The sequence below is a fragment of the Plectrocnemia conspersa genome, unplaced genomic scaffold (assembly GCF_051122295.1).
Source record: "Plectrocnemia conspersa isolate PC_06_02 unplaced genomic scaffold, ASM5112229v1 ptg000009l, whole genome shotgun sequence".
NCBI lineage: Eukaryota > Metazoa > Arthropoda > Insecta > Trichoptera > Polycentropodidae > Plectrocnemia > Plectrocnemia conspersa.
The window spans coordinates 23,501,393-23,514,887 of NW_028277173.1; the positions used below are offsets into that span (position 1 = coordinate 23,501,393).

Genomic DNA, 13,495 nt, shown 5'->3' on the forward strand with positions numbered 1-13,495 from the left:
GAATGTTGAAGGACCAAGTTAAACTAAGAGTTTAATCAACGTTGCCGATTTGCATTCCGAATAACGGGAACGATATTTAAAAACGGAAAAATTTCCAAAAAATAACAATAAATAATATTAAGTATAACAATACGAATTAACCTTTATTACACAATCACTATTAATTTTTGTTTCTATATATATATATATTTGTATTATTTTTTATTATCATTAAATGTGAAAATTAAAACAGAATATTGCTAAACGAAAGAAGAGAAACATCTATACAGTGTCTCACGAGGCACGTAGGCCTCGACTTCGATATATATTAATAAACACGCTGCAACAATCCAATGCAATTCAAGTTACTATAAAAAATTGAAAAGACATTATATCCATGTACAAAAAAAAAAAGAATAGGAACACATTTCGAAAATAAAAAATGAACATGTTAGAAAAACATTTGAGTAGAAAAAGTTTTTTTATATATTCAATTTAGTTAGTATTAAATATATATTTTTATAAAATGTAAGTGTATTGCTTAAAAAAATATTATACTATATATTATGTACATAAATGTGTGTAAATATATTTGTGTGTGTATGCATGATTCTATTAGGTTGCATGCGTGCAGGTGAAACGATGACAACTACCCATTTTTGTTTTACATCCATACATAAAATTAAATTATTTCTATTCTGACGTTACATAACATAAGATTAACCATAAAATCTGACATTTGTTCGGATTCATATATTGAACGGCCAAAAATGAATCGACCACCCGCGACACTCGTATTGTGAAAATATAGAAATGCATTCTGACATAACAAATATGTTAATAAATTACCCTCTATAACTATCATTTCAATAGACTTCCTATAAATATATATAGCATAATATGTTAAAGAATTGGAAATTTATAATTTTTTTTATATAAAATTATTCTTTATAAAACAATACCTTATGTATGAACAACAAGAAAAACATGTTCACAGTATATTCTTCGTTTTTTATTTTATTTAAAAAGCATTGTTCCAAATGAGTAAAAACATATTCACCATCATATTGTCACATGTAATAATAGAAAAGCTCGCATATTTTAGTCGTTTATCTCGCATTTTAATATTTTATCTCTCAATAAGTTTTGCCAAAAATAGCACAGTTAATAGTTTATTATTTTTTTGTTTTATTTTTTATAAACGATAATAAAAGTTAGCTCTTGCGTTAAAAACATACTACTCCATAGTGCAATAAAATCATATGTATATAATAATAAATATCCATATATTATAATCCACAGCATTCAACGTGATAGTTTTTTTTATTATTAATTTTTAAATCAACGATCCAAAATGATACGCTTTTAGTTCCATCGTATAGAACTAATTCTACTCAAATGGTGATTAAACATCAGCGTTATATTATATTATATAATAATTTTATATTGTACAAAATGTTTTTAAAAAATCACAATTGAAAACAACAAAATCAATCTTGCTCGAAAGTTAACTCACAAAATAACATATCTTTTTTTCTTAAGTAAAAAAAAGGCTCACAAAAAAACCGTAATCGTATGCACTGTCAAAAAGTTTATAAAATGCAAGTTAAAGGGGGCGGCGTCTCTTACTAGCTGGCGACAACGGAGAGGTGCATCACTTGGCACCTGTGGTCTGACGTTTGTGAGAGATCTCCATATCGCCTAGCTTCTTCCACAAGTCTTCCCGCTCTTTTTCGCGTTTCTTCTCTCTGTAAAACGCAAATTCACATTAATAAACACGACAATAATAAGTCGTTCGCCGTAGTTATATTTACTTTTGTCTTTCGGCCTTGTAGCCCGCTGTTAATTCGTCGAACTGTCTGGAGTTCATTTCCATGAAAGTTTTAAGAACGTTATATACGAGGGCTATAATTGTCTGATTCCAATGTTCTTTACTGATGCGATATAGCGCAGGGAACATTATCGGCATTATAACATTATTATTTTCTTCAATTAACGACATGATATATTCATTATTCCAAAAGTAAAGTGCACGTTCCGCTACCTGTAACAGATATGTACATATTCTATTATAAAAGACAATCTAACAAATAAGAGATGCAGTTTTTTTGGTTATGCATTGACTCGATACATTTCCAATAGATCAGATCTTGTTATACATTAGACATATCTACATTGGAAGTAAACGTATTAAAACGATAACAATAGATTTGAACTATTGTACCCTAAATATCCAATTTAAAACGAATCATCGTTATCAATATTTACTGAGAATAAATGTTTAATCAAGTCAAACAATCACATGTAAGATTATCGAGCGATATTAATTATTGTGAAATACCATAAATTACCTGAAAATGCGGGCTAGACACGCATCGCGAAATTTGTCTAAATAAGGGTTCCTGTATTTTGACAAAATGCTGCGGATCCGTGACGTCTAAGATCTCCTCTAACTCGCCGAGGAACATAACCTGCGAACATAGATCGAAACGCGATTAAAATGAACGAAAGCGATCCGAACGTGAGCTAACGATCGAATCCTCACCTCCTTTTGAGAGCATGTTTTCGGCCAAAATTTAAGTAATCCGCGAATGACCGCTTCCGTGAGTGAAGAGTCTTTTTCGAGAAACTGCACTACACAGTATGCTAATTGCGCGTGATATAACGACAAGCATTTGACCTTATGCAACGGCAATAAAATTCTCACGAGGAACTGTTTATGCTCCGTTTTCAACGGCAACGCGAATCCGTTGATTATGCTGAAATAAACGGGAAAGTTAGTAAGACGGGAAGCGGAAATACGGACGAAGAATCTCGGAGACTCACCTGCCGAGAATCTCTAGCAATTCGCCGACGCCGTTAAAGTGTTCGGTTTCGTATATGAAACGTAGAAAGATATTATTTATCTGTTTGCGGATGAACGCTCTCAAACCGAGGAACTTTCCGTAGATACGGTGCAGCACGGTCTTGAGCAAGTCGCGCTCCCGCGGATCCTCCGAGTCGAACAACTCCAGAAGCTGCGCAACAACAAAAGGAATTAGAACGAATCGCATACGATCTGCGGCGATAACGCGATTGCCGCAGCACTCACTTGCAAGACGAACTTCTGATCGATGACTCTCTTTCCGATTGCGGGTTGAAAGTCGGCCGACTCCAAGAACCGCAGAAAGAATTCGTAGACTAATTGGAGGTGCGGCCACGACGCCTCGAGCGTCGGGTCGTCCTCTTCGGGGTCGAAATCGGGATTTTCGCTCGGTGGCAGCGTGCGAAACAGATTAGCGGAGATCTTCAACAGAGAAACGGGTCAGGAAAATCTGTTTAGGGACGGGTACGGATCGAACGGGTTCTCTCTTACCATCTTTATGATCTCCGGATACACCGGATCGGTGAGGACGCCTCTTCCACTCGTAATATGCTCCACGAGCTCGTTCAACGAGCCGCGCTTTACTTCCTTTCCTTTCAGATCCGCCACCGGATCCATGAAATCGAATGCAACACAACATTGTCTCAGCTTCCGTATAAACAACTCTTCCTGCTCTCCACTGGAGACGTCTGAAATGACAATCAGGAGTATGAGTGCATGTTCAGGCATAAGAATTTATTTTTAACCATCATGACTTGACAGGTTTTCCCGATGCGTCATGACAGCCAAATACACAATATTTACAGATACATTTATACATACGCTTATTCATACTACAAATATACACGAAAATGTTGAGTAAAATCAAATAATAATAGATAATTTAAAAATGATAAGAACACAATACAGCGAATTGTATTGATCCGTAGATATATCTGAGGAATATCTTGCTAATCCTTACTGACAAGGAATGATTTGTCTCCTGGGATTCCAACGATGGAGCCAGATTCGAGGACGCTATAAAGCTAGTATATTATATGAAACATTGATATATTATTGTTGCCGAATACTCGACGTAAGCATTTTTAGATAAAAACATTTTCCCATAAACTATAAGGTTCCAGATAATAAAATCCCGTTATAAGACTCCAAGTCTTTTGTAAAAACAGCGAATTCGCTTTTACGCAAATACTCAAAAAAACTTTCGGTTTAATACCATATAATATAAGGGAATATCAAAAAGAAAACGGAATTTTGGTTTTACATTAGATTTAAAAAAATATTATTTGCTAAAAAACATTAGCCAGCAATAAAGAAAAAAATCACATATTGAAATGGAATTCCTGTGAATAATATTAAATTTATTGCCTTTGTAATAGTATGATTCATTGACATTTAGTTTAAAAAAACTAATATTACAATATGTAATTACAGCAAAGAGGAAAATCAGAAGCCAAGCACTAGATATTGTTTGATTTTGCATTGTATTGAAAACAAGTCTCCAATCGTTAACTATTCCACAAAAGGAGTACTTTAGCTGTTGAGGGGTTTAAATCGATTTTATTATGTTATTTACAACTCAGGTGTAGACTATTTTTAAAACAAAGATGATTCGTTACGAGAAAACTTCATTACGTATAAACATGACACAGCTTGTTTGACAGAGTTGTATAACAAATTTAATGAAACTAATTAATTTATAGATGAATTTGTTCAAAGCAAAAACGGTTACTTTTCGTTTGTGGGGAAACTGGTCCTTGGTACAAACGCAACTTAGCACATAAAGAATTTAACCATTTTCTGAATCATTCTTTAGTGGAGAAACGTGATGATGACTCGATTTATTGGCAATATGCAGAAAGTCGATTATGGATGGATTCGAGGCTGCTATTTAACAGATTCCCTGTTTAATAGCAGCCTCGAACAACTAACGAATATTTATCAAAGCATCATAACTCTTTGTAAGCTATGGTGATTTTTAAAATCCTGTCTGGTTACATATTCATCAGCCTATGCTACACAACAATAAAATAAAAAATATGTTTCACATCACTGACATACTAGTGCGGTAACAAGTTCTCAAATTTATTTATCATGTTGAGCATTATGGATGCAGCAATTATGTATTGAACAACAAAATATCATCGTTTTGCATTTAAAGTGTTAAGCACAGGATACAGGTTAGGTTTTATTTAATGACTTTATAGATTAAGATATCGTGCAATTATTACTAATAGAAAAGATTTTTCAAAGGAAGATTAGCGCAATATGGATCATGTGATTTTCGAAAATTTACACTGAAGAAATCAACAGGATTCAAATTGTAATTAAAAATGATTTCAATGAACATCTGTGATGCGCGTGTCAATTGTGAGCCACATTGACATACATCTACGATTAAGATTGCTGAAGAAGTTGGTATCTAGTACGGTTCATGTGAAGCAACCAAGCTTCTCTTTACTGTTTTCTTTAATTATAGCCACAAGTTCTCATCAATAATGAGTTTTACTTTTGACAGGCGCTGAATTTTATTTACCAGATATGCGATATTTTCCTGCATTCCACAAATATTTTGCGGATTGGAAGAAGCGATGGCATGAAAGTACACCCAATATAACTGATAATATCATTATTTAAAAATAAATAAATACTTTTTGAAAAACCTCATATTGATATGTTTTCTTTGTTTATATAGTGAGATTTTGTATGACTAACAATTCGTATAGCAGATTGAATCAAAAATAAAGCTGCCGTCAAAAGAATCACTATTGAAACCGAGAGATATGTCATTGTAACTAGGGTAATTGATCTGGCAATTAAATATGGTGATAACAAATCTTCAATTGGATCTAGCTTTGAATAAAATCGAGACCATCGAAAACGTTGAGGTTGCAAAGAGAGTGACTGGATTGAGTTTCCTAAGAAACCCTGATTTTAAATTAACATTTTCGTGGCCGGTGATGCATATGTGGCATCATCATGGGTTGGACCATTGGCGGCCGCATGATGCGAATATGCATCATGTTTGCGCCGACCGTTCTTGGCCGGGGATCAGCATATACATCATGTTTTTGATGCATATGTGGCATCATCATGGGTTGAACTATTGGCGGCCGCATGATGCGAATATGCAGCATGTTTGCGCCGACCGTTCTTGGCCGGGGATCAGCATATACATCATGTTTTCGTTAAGTTAATGAATTGAATGCCACAAAAAAATTAAATATAAGTTTTTTGTTAAATGTTGCAAAATCTTGGATTTGCAGTGAATATCAATGTTAAATGTTGCAAAATCTTGGATTTGCAGTGAATATCAAGCGTCTCAAATTCCCCAACTGGATCTTCTTGCACTACAACCGGATGCACTCCATAAATCTCAAAATTTATTTTTAAAAAAACATTTTTCATAAAAAAATTCCTGAACATTCAAGGTTGAAAACATCTGTTCAATATATAATTCATGTTTATTGGTTCATTTTACGCACAATGCAAAAAAATCTTTATTATAGAACGATTACTTCAAAAGTTATAGCGATTTTTCAAAAAAATAAAATAAAGACGATATTGTAAAAATCGCCAGCCATTAGCGTAAGTTTGTAGTGATTTTATCTGGCCTGCATAGTGTTAACGATGTTATTAGCAAACTAGTTGGAATTACCAAAGAGCTGGATTTAAATCGGAAAGAGGGCAATTTAAAAAAATGAACAATATTATAAAATAATTGTTCAATAAAACGAATTGTTTATGCATTACTGTTGAACAGATTAGGCGCAAGTGAACGAGCATTGGTCAGAACAGCGAACACCCCATTAATAACTCTGCAACGAGTCCTGTTGTGAAAATTTACCATCAATAAATACACAAATAATTGAGGTACCAGCGATATTAAGCAGCATTTAAGATCAGAAAAATATAAAAATTCTGATTTTGCTGCCGCTTCAAATTCTTTGATGCTTAGTTTAAGAAATAAAACGGATTCACCAACTTCTAAAGATCTGGAAGTTGCTGCGACTGAAAGCGTTGCAAGAGAACCACATTTTTCGCTCAAACGATTGTGCTTCTAAGTTAATTCAAACATGTTTTGAACATAAATTTAAATGTGCTCGTATGAAAATAGTAGCTATTTTTATAAATATATTAGCACCAATAGTAATAGGTAAATTAAAAGATCGCCTCAGCGAATGCAATTCTGTTACTATATTAACTGATGCTTCAAACCACAGGTCCAATGAAATATTCCCTGTTTTATTGGCTAGTTTTTACCATACAAAGGTATACGAAACTTCAGACATTATTGTCAATTATCCAATGAAAGTATTGACAGAATATAATTTGACTTTAAAAATCAAGGCATTTTGTAGGGATAATATAATAAAGACAGCGTCAACAATGTTTATATAGAACTAAATTTATCTCTCGGAAGAATATTGATAGGAATCAGATGTGGAGCTCACATAATTCACAACGTGTTATTGTGAAAATATATTCACATTTTTATATCTATAGTGTTCGCATGGAAACTGTGAAAGAATTTTGTAATGAAGCTGACACAGAGTATCAGAAATTGCTAGGCTATAGTAAAACTATGTGGCTTTCGCTTATGCCTGCTATTGAAAGAGTTTTGAAACTATGCAAGCCATTAAAAAACTACTTTTTAAGTATCGATAAATGTCCAAACGTATTGTGAGCCTTTTTTGAAAACCCTAAGGCTGGATTCACACACCAATATTTTTCCCGTTTACCGCATACGAGATTTTATCGAATTTCATCGTGGCAGTGAATTTTGCATTACGTTGTTCACACAAATCCCATATTTGAGAAAAAATATTCTGGTATTGATCGAACTTGTCACTGAAGTAAGGAAAATCTCGAAACGATTTTATCGAATGTGATGCAGTGGCACTTATTTTTAAATTGCCTCGTTCACATGAACAAACTTGTCTCTTGAACTCTCGCTGTGCGCCGACAGTTGTAGTGATTATTTGGAACAAATTTCTGATATCGATTGAACTGTACATTTCATTGATTGAAGAACGAACGATTTTGCAGGAAATCTCGATGGACAGTTGCAGAGTTGAATCTTCCAGTCTTGCAAATAAATCATCAAAGCTAGCTATTGACACGAAAGTAATTATAAAATTTCCGTTCATCATTTTTCTGGCTTAGGAAAAACTTTTCAAATATTTTTTCTCATTGAGGGTTTTCTCAGACTGCAGTAGAGAATGAAACGTTGCTTGCGCACCCATCTATACCAATATAAGAAGTGGAATACGCGGATCCATGATGGCGACAGTGTGCTGAGACTAGCATCATATGCTCGTAGCTCTCGCCAATGTTAAAAAATCGCTATGTGGAATGCTGACTCGTATTCGATAAAACCATACATGAAAAAATCGGATCGAATTGTTGCTGTGTGAACCTAACTCTGAATTATGACATTTTTTATGCATGCAGTCAACAACGTTGCATCAAGTATTTCTGCAATTGAAGCCACAAAGAAAATAAATCAACTTAAAGACCATTTGCCCTTGAAACAAAGTACTGTTTCTTCCCTACTCTGTTCGTAATTGAATGGCAAACTTGCAAGAAACTGGCTGGCTCCAGTGGTGCTGACGTAGAATATATGAAAGCTACAGCTGCCGAGTTCTATAAAATAAGCAAGGAATATTTAGTGCAGTGGACTTTTGTTCAGTGTAGAATTTGTTTTAACCAAATACCTATTGTGAAAAGAAATTCAAAATGTAATAGATGGGTTGATTGAAAAGGGATTTATCGGGTGTAATCACGATACAGAAGTATTTTACGAGTATTCACTTATTTCTAACTACACTACACAGAAATATTTTCGTATAATTAGTGAATATGTTTTGTCTGGCCGGTACTAATGCACCCATAGAAAGGGTCTTTTCTCTTATGAATAAATTGTGAACGAGCAAGAAAACACAGTTGCAAGACGCAGCTCTTAAAGCAATGTTAATTACTAGAGTAAATTTAAAAATATTTATTCTTCAGAATAATATTAGTTTTGAGGAAAAATATAAATGGTCACAAAGATTAGTACGTGTCTCATCCTATACCGTAGAATGGTTACCATGAAATTGCATTGGCATTACTGCGATAATTGATGTAGAGGACGTCCTTCTTTATAATATTATGGATACAAAGAGAATGCAGAGACATCGATGAACTTTTAATAACGGCACAGAAACGCTAACGACATTCGTTATTGACGTCATAATGCTCGGAAAGGTATATGAATTTGTGTGTATATGAATATATTTAATTGGATTACCTTTGAGCAGGGGCAGGGCCTGCAGCTCTACGTCCTGGTTGTTGCGGTACCTGGAGGAGCCCTGCGACTTCTTGGTTTTCTTCTTGGACGCGCGCTTGGCGTAAGGGTCGATGCGGTCGACGATGGTCGCCTGCCTGCCCTCGACGGAAGACATGACGAACGCGCACTAGGAGCGGGAGACAGGGGGCATGGCGCGGAGCGAGTTACGTAAGCGGGCCGCAGGGGGCGTCGAGCGCCGGGGGCGCGAGAGAGGGGCGCTCAGCGCGGGGCGCCCGGCCGAGGCATGGAACGAGGGCGCGAGGGCCGAGCCCCGGCCGCGGACCGGCAGGGCGGGGCGGGGCGGGGGCGGCTCTAGCGCATGGCCCGATCGATCGAGCGCCGGCCAGAGGGCGCTTCGGCCGGCGAGAGAGCCGTCGGGGCGGCCGACCCCAGGCCTGCGCCTCCGTCGGGGGCGGCGCGAGGGGCGTCGGCGTCGGGGGCCGCGTCGCGTCGCGCTCCGTCACCGCTCCTCCTCCGCGGCGCTCTGTTCCGCTTTTCCGTCGAGATGGAGCGCTCCCGCTGCGCCCTAGCGCCGTCGCCGTCACCGTCTCCGCCGTCGCCGTCGCCGGACGTCGGCCGCACGCGCGCCGCGGACGCCGACGCCGACAAATCCGCCCGCGAACGATTCTCCGCTCCGCCCTTCGCTGCCCCGGGGCCCCGACCCCCGCAGCCGCGCGCGCCCCGATTTAAAATTAGACGTTTCGCGACGAGATTTTAAAATATCTCGATCGAATTTCGCGACGGCGGACCGCTCCTCGCGTTCGATTCGTTCGGCGCGATTTTTTTCGGCTGGCCACCCCGGCGGACGCGGACGGCGAGCTTTGGGCCGAAAGCGGACCGAGGTGCCCCCGCCGTTCCGTTTTTTGCGCCGATGCGACCGTCAAGCGAGCGTATGCCCCCCGATGTTCCCCTCGTCTTTTCCCCCTCCAAAAAAGCCTCCCTTTTTGAAAATTCAAAATTTACATAAATCGTCTCTAAAATACACGCTACACGCTAAAAAAATAACGGCGTCTTCGAAAAAATTTTAATTAAGAAATACGACGAAAATATTATTTTAACTCTTAATTTAAGCTTACCGACGCCATTATTTCGACTTTAAATTAAAAAAAACTTTTTTATTATTTATTTATTTAAATTAAATTAAGACCATCGTGACCTAACAGATTATCCCCAATGCGTCGCTATAATCAAAAATCAATACACAAAAATAATAATACATAGATAGAAACAATAAAAAAATCATAAAATATGAAAATTAAATTATACACACCGGACCAGCTCATCGTATCTGACATTAAACAGATCAATGTGTCCAAAATTTCCGAGATGCCATTTTTTAGTTCTCGCCAGCATCCTGCATTCTAATATAGTATATACCAAAATGAAAAAAAAAATCCGTGATAATTAATTTTTTAGCTGTCCCAGTGTAGAGTTTTATAATTATGCTAAGTCTAGTGACAGCCATAGGTCACTCGACAAGTGCGAACGTTCTAGCCCTAACGGTCATCAAAAGAAGACGCGATTGTGATTCTCGAAGACGTTCTGGAACCCAAAACTGGACTTCCCCTAGAAAAGTTTAATTGTCGACAGTACCCTTTAATTGTCTCGTCTTCACAAAGAACAGTGATGCAGGAGACCATCAGTGGCTAAATCGCGACAGTCTACCGGACCGCGGTCGTCACTCGGACGACCAAAAAAGGAGGCATTGCCTAACCAAATATCTTCATATAAAAGTATATTAAGAACCTTTTCGACTAAAAGGGAGTATTTAGTTATTATGGGATTCCAAAGTATAGATCTTGATTCAAAAATGCTACAAACTAAAGTGTGATAAAAGACGCGAATAACTGACGGATCATCAAAGTGAAATATTGGAAGATTTATCACAGAAGTAATATATCAAAAATAATATATTTTTATGGATTAAAGTCGACTCACTCGAAATATAAATAGCAATATGAACTATTTTTATTATATAAGTGTATTATATTGCTACTGAAACTAGTAAAATTTCACAACCCATCAACTAAATTATTTTTCAAGCTTGTTTATTTTTTTAAATGGTGCACCAAGTTAGGCTAAGACACCGCCTAGAACTTTTTAAAGCTTTAATACAATATCACTTTCCGGAATAAGTATGACAGAATTTCGAAATGAATGAAGAATATCGTGTTATTTTCGTAGTTTTAAAAAAGTTTGAATGTAATTATTAAGTCAACCTACCATTCATTTTAACACTACACCACTGCATCCCAGAATGGAATTTGAGTCAAGTCCCACCGGACGTCCCCCGGGCTGGAGAGGCAAAGTCACTTGGCTTTTTCACCTTGTGACTCCTATGATATTCACTGCAACCAAAAAATTAAAAACATGTAATAAACAAGTAAGTAATACCTGAAAGACCAGGGTTCGAATGTTGTGAACGATGTTTTTAAATTTATATAGTATTTGGGAGATCTGAATTACTGATTATTATATAACCATAATTCCGATAGATCGTTACAGATTTTTCTATTCTCACGGTCGTGCATATTAGATATAAACATATCTAAAAATGGGCTATTTTAGCTCATAAAGAATATCATATACATATGTATAAAAAATGACAAGCCTTATAATATATTTATTCTACTGAAGTTATGATGTTATATTTAGTATCCTAGACTTCAGCGCGCGTTTACTAGCATGGTAGAATTTATTAGCAGTTAGCTAATAAATTCTAGCTCTTTAATATTGACTTTGGAGTTTAGGTTTGTTTGTATGTGAATTTGTCCACTTCACTCATTTATGTCAGTCACTCGTATATTTGGTTTTCGTTCTGATAAGAAACCCCCACTCTTTGTAATACATACCGTGATATCATTCACATTACATAAAATAACTTTTAGGACTATATATATGACGGAAATAACTGTTCGAACATCATATGAATTAGTAATTTTAGTCTGGGATGTGCTGGAAAAAAAATGATTTTAAATTCAAACACTTGAATAAGGCTCACAAATAAATTTAGGTATTAGTAATCTTATAGTTCTGAACCATATCAAATTTAAATGAGTGGCGTATGAATTGAATGACGATAAAAAGTTTCTGTGCTTTCAAAGCTTCTCAATCGTATTTTCACGTGCGATAAAGAGTAATCAAATTAATGCGACCATATGCACAATGGTTAGGCAAAAATAAAGCTCCAGAGCATCATGCAAACCGAAACCATTACAGTTAAAAATGCACCAAAAGCTAAACCTTCTAGTCCTCAAAACAGGCAATAGAACAGAATAAAGTATATTTCATAATACATTACATGATTGAAACCCGTACACGTACACATGAATTTATCTGCACCTTGAATCTAAATGGTTAAAATTTCAATAATTTATGCAGTTCAACCGTACACTTCTTTTGCAGGTTCTAAATGATCTGTTATAGGTACTATAATGTCAAACCGCACTTCCTAAAAGCTATCAAACGCCTTTGTATAATCCACAAAGCATGAGCAACAAGAATTTAGAATTCTGTACTTTTTAAATTAGTTGGTATATATTAAAAATCCGTTCTCTCGCACATTTACCCTTCACAAGCATGCTCCTTGGGAATTTGCTAACTAATAATCTTACCTTGATAATATAAGATATAGCACCCATAAGTCTCGGTTATTTTAAAGTTAAATTCACATTTGCCAATTAAATTATAGATTTAACAACTTCGGTGTCTAGTAAATTATTAATAGTTTATTTTTGTTAGTATTCAATGCCTAGCCTAAATTACTTTCTGATTTCAGATCACCCACGATTAACATTAACGGAGAATCAAAATCAGAGTATTTCCCAGAGACAATAAAACTGAAGATAATTATGACTTATTGAAAAATTGAATTGCGATTATTTTACATTTTTTAATAATCGCCATTTTAAAACAATGTCAGAATCTAATAAAAACTAAAGCAATTATCATAAAAAATCGTTATATCCCAATTATTTTTGTATGAAAATAATCATTTTAATTGAGAGTAGTTTTTAAATCTCCTTGCAATGAAATTGCAATGATTTTTTTTAAAGTTGCAACATGAGCAATAAGTAGTTTTTCTATAGAAATCTATCTAATATTGTACAAGCGTCACACCGGTGGCTATGGCCGTCGAGAGCGGCGTTATGGCCGACGAGGCTATATTTGTGTAGCTCGACAAGTCGGCGCCTCTCGCAAGCCGTCCGTTCGCGAACGTCGTCAACGTGTGACGTTGCTCGTTGATGACGCGCGATTGGAAGCGTCCTAGTAGTTATTTCCGGGACGTCAATATGCACGCTTAAATTGGCCGCCTGCGTGCA

At 36.3% G+C, this 13,495-nt stretch overlaps 1 protein-coding gene across 1 annotated transcript; it reads right to left on the bottom strand.

The window, feature by feature from the left end:
* Nucleotides 1-1,150: 1,150 nt before the first annotated feature.
* wdb (serine/threonine-protein phosphatase regulatory subunit widerborst) lies at nucleotides 1,151-9,945 on the bottom strand. The gene is made up of 8 exons (XM_088191609.1): nucleotides 9,135-9,945; nucleotides 3,335-3,531; nucleotides 3,071-3,265; nucleotides 2,806-2,996; nucleotides 2,525-2,738; nucleotides 2,331-2,450; nucleotides 1,794-2,023; nucleotides 1,151-1,727 (listed from the first exon to the last, which is right to left on the bottom strand). The coding sequence occupies exons 1-8, from the start codon at nucleotides 9,286-9,288 to the stop codon at nucleotides 1,634-1,636; spliced, it is 1,395 nt and encodes a 464-aa protein (XP_088047735.1). The 5' UTR covers nucleotides 9,289-9,945; the 3' UTR covers nucleotides 1,151-1,633.
* Between the last annotated feature and the right edge of the window lie 3,550 nt (nucleotides 9,946-13,495).

Excerpts from the sequence above, each read along its gene's own strand:
- wdb (XM_088191609.1), bottom strand. The coding sequence starts at position 9,288 with ATGTCTTCCGTCGAGGGCAGGCAGGCGACCATCGTCGACCGCATCGAC. Across the intron at positions 3,266-3,334 it reads ATCCGGAGATCATAAAGATG|ATCTCCGCTAATCTGTTTCG; the intron begins GTAAGAGAGAAC and ends TCTCTGTTGAAG. Across the intron at positions 2,451-2,524 it reads AAACATGCTCTCAAAAGGAG|GTTATGTTCCTCGGCGAGTT; the intron begins GTGAGGATTCGA and ends CTATGTTCGCAG.